This window comes from Episyrphus balteatus, chromosome 1, assembly GCF_945859705.1.
Source record: "Episyrphus balteatus chromosome 1, idEpiBalt1.1, whole genome shotgun sequence".
In the NCBI taxonomy this organism is placed as follows: domain Eukaryota; kingdom Metazoa; phylum Arthropoda; class Insecta; order Diptera; family Syrphidae; genus Episyrphus; species Episyrphus balteatus.
In genome coordinates, this window is record NC_079134.1 from 175,625,199 (window position 1) to 175,634,934 (window position 9,736).

The following is a 9,736-nucleotide window of genomic DNA, read 5'->3' on the forward strand; positions in this document are numbered from 1 at the left end:
GTTACCGCTACCCGTACCTCTACCGCATACCCTCCGGTGTGGCCAAGCCTTTAAGAGTATCTTATAGTGGGATTATGTATAACGATGTTGAGAAGAGTTTAATCCTATAGGAATCCACGACACATATCCTTAGAAGCTTCTTTTCATGATAACAATTTTATTCTTGTAAAGTTTTTAATAAACTGCACCATTTATTATTTTTTTTATTGATTATGTGCAAATAAAATACAAATACGAATGTCAATTTTGACAAAAGACCAGCTCAAGGATGTGCTGTCTCTTGTAAATATGAAGTGTATTTGTTTATAAAAATGAACATTAAAATACAAATTTTTATAAATTCAAAATAATTTCTCTTTTTTTTCATTTTATTTTTATTTTTTTCCTCCCTCTTGAATGAATATTGAATAGCCCTATTATGTTTACAATAAGTATTCTGTGGTACGCCTATAGGATCGAATACCTCTTTCCCCGACAAACAATTTTGGTTCTATAAAGCTTTACAGATCCAATTGTTGCTTCTGTAAAGCATTATAGAAGCAAAATTGTTAGTAGGGTCGACAACTGATGAAAAACTTTACAGGAGCCTTACATTGTACTTCTCATAGGGTTAATAGGAGTGAAAAAATGCGGCCTTTTTGATCCTAACGAGGGTTATATGAGTCTTTTAGGTGTGAAATTAGTCATGACGAGAAGCTTAAAGGACCCAACCCATAGAATCCGTTGCGTCCGTTGCGTCGAAGTTTTAAAATACAATACACACGTTCTTATGGGAAGCGACCCATAAGCGACGGATCGGACGGAGACGGACTTCCCATAAGAACGTGTGTATTTTATCGAGCTGTCAGTCAAAAACTTCGACGCAACGGACGCAACGGATTCTATGGGTTGGGCCCTTAACATCGAAATAGTTATTTGGGTCCACCATAAATTCTGCACTTTTTCAGCTCCGTTTTCGATCCGTAAAATGTGATCTGTTATGAAATCAATAACCTCCATGCCATATACCATCCCTGCATTTTGCTGTCATCCTTCATAATTTTTTTTTCTTGTTTTCATAAATTTTTCTCACATCACATACTTGACACCGGCGACAAAAAAAAGTTCTTAAAAATATATAGAACCAAAAAACCATAATAAAAATAATTACACCCAACTTCTTGCATGGAATATATTTCTCTCTCAATATTTGACTACTAAATTCAAAACAATGGATTTCGATTCATGCAACCAACTTTATGGTAAGTTCTAATTACACTATTAAAATTCTTGATAACAAAAAAACAACTAATCCGCAAAAAAAAACTAGAAGACTTCCCTTCACTTATGATGACTCCGGAATACAACATTGATGAGTTGGACGAAATACTGCGTAGTACCGATGCAAATTTATCATCTGGCTTAGGTTATACATTTCCCACTCAACCATCTTCTGTACCAACAACATTTCCATCACCTCCCGCTTCTTCAACATCAAATTGTTGTGAAAATCTAAAAAGCGATTGTGATTCACCTTCTGACTTTAATCCAGATGATTTTATTAACTTTTTCTCCGACGAAGATTCCGATGGCAAATCGACCAAATATGCAAATAGAAACACTCCATCGCCAACGAATAGTTCCAGTTCGGGAACTTCTTCTGGCGATTCGGTGCAATCGATGATTGTTGACACTCCTCCCATTTCCCCTCCCAGCAGTGTTTTCCAATTGCCTGCTAATATCTTACCGATTACAACTTGTCCCACTCCCATAAACATTTTACAGGGAACTCTAATTCCCGTCAAAACTGTCCCCTTGACACCAGTTCAGGTTCAAAGTTCACGGACGCCAATAAAAATCAGTCCAAAACCTCCGACTATGACAAATACAACAAACACTTCATCCAAACCGAAAACTATTGTCTTGTCTAGTACAGATTTTAAAGCATTAATGCAAAAGATGCAAAATGGCAAAGGAAATAGTGTTTCCATGCCCAAGATTATATTGAAAACGGCGCCATCGACGCCAATTCAACAGAAACCATCGGTTCTACCAAAAGCAGCAACCGCAAACACAAGTTCGACTGAATTCGAACAAGCTACAAACAAGCCAAGACTTGGTCTCAAAGGTATCATTGATGAGAGACATTTGAAGAAGCAACAAAGAATGATTAAGAACAGAGAATCTGCTTCTTTGTCGAGAAAAAAGAAAAAGGATTATGTCGTTTCCTTGGAATCGCGGATTAACGATTTGGAAAAGGAAAATACAACTCTCAAAGGTGTAAGTATAAACAAAATTATGTATATTTCCGATTAAATTTCTTATCAAATTATAACGTGCCTCCCCATTGGGTTGTTTGTATTTGAGATGACCAATCGTAGCTTAACAGCCGGCAAGGGTGCCTACATATATAGCAAAAACAATAAATATGATATGATAAAGTTTATTTTTGAATAGGTAGCAGGTGGTTTTTAGGTACTTTTCTGTTGTTGACGGACGATAGATTAAAAAAAAATGGTTAACAAGTGGAATTTCTTATCAAAATTTAATAAATTATTTTTATTTTTGTTTTGTTTGTTTTATACTGGAAATTCATTCATGACATTATTCGTAGTTATATAGTGTTTCAAAGCTCATTCAGTTTTGCAAAAAAAAAATGCTATTAGGTATTTGCGATGTGTAGGTGATGTAAGAGAAAGTATTGAGATCGAAATAATAATGATAATTAATAATAATAGATCTTGCGCACTTAATCGAATAAAATACAGTTGTTTCTCTGTAATCTGAATTGATATGAACTGCGGACGACGAAATATTTAAAGCAAATAGATGCGCAATTATTTTTCATGTTCTTTTTTTGAGGCTCAAGCATTTCGCACATGCTTGATCGTTTGTTCAGTGTTCAGGCAAACGTTTTTTTGGAGATAATTTTTGTTTCAAAATTCAGAATGTTTTCCCCTTTTATTGTTTTAAAAAAGAATTTTGCAGAAAAGCAAACAATTTAAGACAGAATAATAATATATTGTCACAATCGTATACTGAAAAGCAGTAAAAAAAGAATAAAAAATAATAAATATTTAAAATATTTTAACATGACAACATTGAAACAGCAATTTTTAAAGCAATAATAAAATAAAAATAAAAATGATGATTAGTTTTGCATTTTGCCAAAGTCGGGCCGTGAAGAAATCACATTTATTGACTTTTGATGCGACATGAAAATGCTCTCTGCGAGATGAGACCTTTACACAACCTATCTTAAATTTTATTATCATCGCTGGGATTTTCATTTGACATTAAAATTAAATAAGAATCTTCTTGACCAAAGAATTCGTGTTTTCATGAATTTTTTGGTGTGTTAAATTATGACATTCGATTAAAAATTACGTCGATGGCAGCAATTATTCGGAAGAGTTTCGGAAAAAAAGTACAATTTTAAAAATTTCAATTATTCACTTTTTTGGAACACTTTAAAGAAAATTGTGATTTTAAGCGAAAAATCCGCCTTATTAGTATTGGGTTATTCCATTGTAACGGGTGTGACACAGTTACTTCAGTTTTTGTTCCTGGCTTGTGTACTATTCACTAAATAAAGTATTTAATAGCTTGAAAACCTTATTTAGTTGTTAGTATATTTGTTTAAAATTTCATTTTGTTAACCTGTCTTTTAACGTCTCAAGACGTGACGGGTGTGACGCTAGAAAATCGATTCAGTCTACTTCGTTGACTCTTTAAAGCCATATTGTAGATTTTTTAATGACAAAGTCTAGGATATTCTATTCAATATGAAAGGAGAAAATGTATTTTTAAAATACATAAAGGTCAAAATCATGGAGGTGGAAAATTTGATGTCCAGGCATTTTTTTAAATCAAAATAACATTTATTTAAAGTTTTTTCTCATTTACCAATTAAAATAGTAGGCACGCATCTACGAATATATTTGTTTCGGTTAGAAAAGTTTAAATTTCTTTTTTATTGCATCTTATATACCCAAAAACAGAGTTCCCGAACATGTCCAAAACTCAAAAACTGATATTCAAATGACTTAAAAACACATTAAAGTCAATTATTTTTAAGTATTTCTTTTCTAAATACTACATATACATATACACAATACTTTTTATAAATTGGTACATCTCTTACAAAAAAATTAAGTTTTGTTATTTTTTATACATTAATAAAAGTTGTCCCAGGAAAAATGACGCATAAAACCAACATTTTTGAATGTATCAATATTTTAATCATCTAACGTACAAATTGTGCTGGAAGCAGTTTTTAAAGTTGATTTTATGTAGATTTATCATTCCACGCTTATTTGTATGGATAAATATATAAAATGTATGTAAGAAGCTAGTTTTAGTTTCATTTTTAAGTAGCGTACATCAATTAACCGTCATTCCGGGAACGCTTGTTTTGGGGTATAGTTAGATTGAAAATTTATTTTTTTTGTGATATTATGATCAAAAACCGAGGCCACTAGAATATAATCTCAAAAATATTTCGTTTAACTTTGTGACATAAAAAATAAAAATAAATTAAGGTCAAAACGTCATTTCCGGGAACGCTCTTAGAATCTGAATAAATAATGCAGTCTAACACTCATAATTTTGCATTTTTTGGGTATTTTTACTTAATAGTCTATCTACATAAGTATGGCTGTAATATACACTTTCGTCAAAAACAGTTACAAGAAAACAAAAGAAAAAATTACTTATGGCCTAAGTGTTTCGGACGTGCATAAAAGCATTTTTTTGAAGAAATCGGTCTCTGTCCCAAGAAATAAAGTTATATTTGATTAATTTAGGACCTACTACCTTAATATAATAGTGTATCATTCACATTAATACTATTTCTAGACCCCTAAAGTCGTTTTTAAGAGATTACCACAATTTCAAGGAACGTTTTTCTAATACTAATCTTTGGGGTTTTGCGGTAAATTGAAAAATATACATTTTTGTGCTCTGCCCGTTCATGAACCGACAAATTATGGCTAAAGCGAACATTTGAGCATGAAATTTATATCATAAAACAAAGTTGATTTTTTAAGAATTCGGTCATCGAAATTTCCCACCTCCATGATTTTGACCCATAAACATTAAAGAAAAAATCAATAAATTCAAGTTAAGCACTATTTACACAGTAAATCATTTTTTAGGCTCAGTATTTATCAGAATAATTGACTCGAGATTTTTTGACCAAAAATAATGCTGGCCTTGGAAACTTTTAGATTGTAAAGTTTTCCCATATTTTACTAAAAAATTTCTCATTTTTTTTAATTTTTAGATTGAGGAATATAAAAAAATTAAACTATTATGAAGTACATAAAATGCAAAAGTATTTAAATCATATCATTAATTTTCTAATATTTTCACTTATTTTCTTATACTTTCTGTAAAATGCATTTTTTTAAGCAGGTGGCCATGGCACAGAGGAATAGATGGATGACTTCAAGGCCAGACATCGTGGGTTCAAACCCAGCGGTCGGCTCAGAAGTTTTTTCTAAATCGCCAGCTTAACTGAAGCCACCTGTGCGATAACATGAGACAATTTTCAACTATGTCTCCTCCTCTGTGCCACGTAGTTCAGTGTTGTATGTTCTTCTCTCGTTCTTTCTCTCTTTGTCTTTCTGTGTTGTATTAATGTCTTGTGTTGTATCAGCAAAATGGACCTAGATTCCGAAGCTGCAGTGTTTCTAGTCCGGAGATTTATCTTCAGACTAGTTTAATATGTAATGTAATGTAATAATTTTTTTAATTATGCATTTGAAAAATATCTACACCATTTGCTAAGGTTTTGAAAACTTGAGTTGTGGGGAAAACGTTTTAAAGTTTTGAATATTAAAAATCCTGGTATAAAACGTTTATAAGTGAAGTATAAAAATATTCATAACTTCGTCAATTTTGTCCCGATCGACATAAAGTGTTGACACAATACTCTTGAGAGGCATTCATAAAAAATATTCAAAAAATTTAACACTTGAAAGTTTTTTTGTTTTTGTGACAAGTGCAACTTTTTACACTGGTTTTTTTTGTGACTATGGTTGACTACTTGCCATAGTAACCTTAAAAAAATCGAACCTGAAATACCAGTTAACAATGATATAACTATAATATGGAATGCGCAAAATTTGGTTTCCGCAATGTCAAAAATTTAATCTGCTCTTTAGGTGTGCGAATTGGAATAAAATTTTCCTTCAATGCACACTCAAAATGCTATTTATAACGTCAAAATAGTTTCACTCTGGATAAACGAATGAAGCCCCGCACTATTGCAAAGTCTTCTTTCTCTCCGGGCCTTAAACTTGTTGACACAGGAAGGGAATGGGTTGTTCGTAAATTATATGAGTGAGGATAACGATCTTAAAATAAAATAAAAAATATATAAAGTATTTATCATATAGTTTGATTTTAATATAGTGAGTTTTTTTTAATGTTCACTTAGAATTGGTCTAGTTTAACATTTGTAATAAATAAGAATAAGAATAAAAACAATTATTTAGTGTTATTCGAAGACATACGTATTTTCAAATAATAACAAAATGAAAATTGACGGTTTTTGCTACCTAACTTAGAGTGAATAAATAGATGGTGAATAAGAAATTGGCGTTTTATATCTTTTTAGTTTAGTAGAGTCTCGAGTTTTCTTAATTTAGTTTAATACGAGTGCAACAAAATATCACAACAAACTAAAATATTTGTTTATTCCCTTTTCAGGAGAACACCACACTACGATCTCAACTAATTGCCTTTGCTCAAACTTGTCAGTGCAGCCATCTCAAAATAAGTGAATTTATCACAAATAAGTTAAACAGCAACACCCTTGGAAACACCTGCCATACAAAATCCACATTTAAAAGTCGTCTTATGGCATCAAATATGAAGAAAAACACAGCCGTACTCCTTGCAATGGTTTTCATGGTTTCCATTAATTTCGGAAGTTTTCACACATATTTTTCACAAGACGACATCATGCAGTCACCTCGAGTCGACTTTGAAGCTGCTTCGATGTATACTGGACGACGAGGTCTTTTATGGTTTGACGACGAAACGGGTGGGAATATAACAAAACCGATTGGTGGGCGTATAAAGATATCAGAAAATGATACAAACTCAACGGAAAGTGATGATAAATGTCCGGTCAGTATAAATCAAACTGAAAATTTAAGACTAGCCGGTGAACTTAGAAAATGGATAGTTGTTAATGATTATTTAAATTTGAGTTCAGTTCAAGAGGAGCCTCGTAAGTTTAAGCTTACACCAGAATTTTTGGAGTTAAAAAGCATGTCCCAACCAATTGCCAAGAGTGAAAAGCCTAATTCTAAACGCAATCGAAAGAATTACTTCAATCGTCAATTGTTACGCAATAAGAAAATTCAAGAGCATTCCAAAAATTCGCTCAAAGTTTATGGACCTCAAATCGACGATGAATATTTGAGACTATTTCAAGAGATCAAAAGACGCGATGACACCTTCTATGTACTATCTTTCAATTCTGACCATATTCTTCTCCCAGCTGCTGCTTATAACAAAAGCACTCGACCAAAAATGGCATTGATGTTACCTGCTGGTGATCCCTCTATCAGTGGGGAAATAACCCTAATGCAGATAGATTGTGAAGTTCTCAATACAACAGAAGTTCAACTTAAATCGAATATGATTCCAAGTAACTTGAGACCCAAATTCAACTTTCATACACCAAATCCACGTGACGTTCTAAACAAAACCGGAGGTGGACCTGAAAAACGTGCAGCACGTAATGCATATGATCGAACTAATGGAAGCGAACCCAAACCAACTCCATTTTATCGTCCTTACTTCATGGCCGCACCAGAAAAACCAACAAAACATGAGAAAAATGATAGTGGCAATGTTAAAAACCATCAGGATGCAGCAGATGTTGATTCCATAGCCAACGTTAAAGGTACTCAGTTTATCGGATTTCATGAGGATTTTCTGCATTAGCTATAAATAACCCAATATAGATTTTAAGAACTAGCAATATTTTTCACTTACAAATATTTTATTCATAATAATAAGTCAAACGAACAAAAAGAGGCTCTATGTTTGAGACATGAGCTCTTTAAATTAAAAAAAAAGCGCAGAGAACGTAATTCTTGATTTAAAAAGCGTTGAATGATTAGGATGAAGATAAATGATAAAAATTTAGCACAGAATAAGGATTGCATGAATCCTAATAATTATTACAATAACAAAGTTGATTTATGAAAAGTGCTTTTTACGTTAAGATACAATTTCAGTATTTTTTTTTTTACTGTTTTCATCACCCCATGTGCTGAAAGGTACTTTTTAATTTTTTTGTGCAATTATTGAAATAAAATATTGATCTTAATTTAAAAGCATTTTTTAAATTTAAATTTAATTACTTGCTTTCAAAAGTGACTTCTCTACGAGCCAAAAGTAAGAGCTAATATTCTAAGCCCGTGCGCTTCTAAGAAAAATTTTGGAGTTCGAGTTCAAAGCACCGGTTTTTCTAGTGCAGATTAGGAGGATGTTGAAATTTAACTTAGACTAAATCAGGCCAAGAAGTCTTAGGATTGTTCAAATAAAAAATATGCAAATATTTCCATCAAGAGGGTTCAAGTAGAGAAGTAATGATAGAACCGGTAACGGTGCTTCCAATAAATCTTCAAAACAAAGTTGGTTTCTGCTGACTTAATCTCCCATTTGTCAAAAGAGATATCAAGACTCACAAATTAACAGCTGGCGAATCCTGAAACTTAGGTTTAAAAATTATAGTCCTCAGATACAAAAAGTTTCTTGTGGAGGTAATTATCGCATATTTTAATGGCAAACATTTTTAAATCGTTTTGTCTAAAATTTCTGTTGTAGCACGCAGATGAAAAGAAAAAGTGATGAACAACACCTTCCTGGTTGTCAGAAGCACAATTATAATTTAGAGAAAGATATAAACCTTTGGGAGCTATTGGCTGGCTACTACGCTAATGCTATCATTTACAGTTAATTAGTAAAGAAACAGAACTTTTGCTGACCGCGTCTCTGGTAATCTCTCAGAGGACCCACTTTCTGGTCGAAATGTAGATGACCAGTAGATACACCTTCAAGGGACCATTAGAAATGCCGCAACTGATTTCCTGGGTTTCACTAGGCAACTAAAGCCCTAATTCAACGAAGAATGTAAGCGAGCGCATTTAGCCAGGAGAGAGCAGCCCGGGAGACTCTAATTTTGCAATGTAATAGTGGTCAAAAGTTGTATTAGTTTTTAATAATTGTAAAAAAGTATTATCATATCGTTCGTCTTTGGCTCGCTCAAATCGGTTGAAGTTGTTAAGAAGAAAACGATTTTATATGAAAAAATTATTTTTTTTCCTTCGCTTATTATTTCGCAGCCTCTTTACGTGTTCAGTTTCAACAAATATAAGCTTAAAAGTTTTTTCTTCTGAATTATCTATCACGAGAAAGCCTAAAAATATTTTTTGTATCCGAACGGCGCAGTAAAAAAGTATATTTCAAAAATCTCTAAAAATCCAAATTTCTTCGATTTCTTCCTATATTTTGAACGAGCCAAAGATATTAACAAAAATGAAAATTGTAAACGCAGAATTTAATTTTAATAAGCAATGCAACTTTTAAAAGCTATTACACTTGAAAATTTCATAGTTTACCATTTTGACACACCCTTATCTACATCCAAAAATGGAGAGAGGAACACCGAGTTTTAAGACAGAAGAAAACATGAAACGAAAAACAAGAGGTCGATTCTACGAAAGATGTTACG

General features: G+C 32.5%; 1 protein-coding gene across 1 annotated transcript; it reads left to right on the top strand.

The window, feature by feature from the left end:
• The first annotated feature begins 1,087 nt into the window (after positions 1–1,087).
• LOC129905559 (cyclic AMP-dependent transcription factor ATF-6 alpha) lies at positions 1,088–8,382 on the top strand. Its single transcript, XM_055981051.1, has 3 exons — positions 1,088–1,241; positions 1,310–2,259; positions 6,694–8,382. Exons 1-3 carry the CDS (start codon positions 1,211–1,213, stop codon positions 7,939–7,941), a joined length of 2,229 nt encoding a protein of 742 aa, XP_055837026.1. The 5' UTR covers positions 1,088–1,210; the 3' UTR covers positions 7,942–8,382.
• The last annotated feature ends 1,354 nt before the right edge of the window (positions 8,383–9,736 follow it).

Coding starts and splice junctions, on each gene's coding strand:
- LOC129905559 (XM_055981051.1), top strand. CDS start 1,211: ATGGATTTCGATTCATGCAACCAACTTTATG. Junction 1,242..1,309: donor TTCATGCAACCAACTTTATG/GTAAGTTCTAAT, acceptor AAAAAAAACTAG/AAGACTTCCCTTCACTTATG. Junction 2,260..6,693: donor AAAATACAACTCTCAAAGGT/GTAAGTATAAAC, acceptor TTCCCTTTTCAG/GAGAACACCACACTACGATC.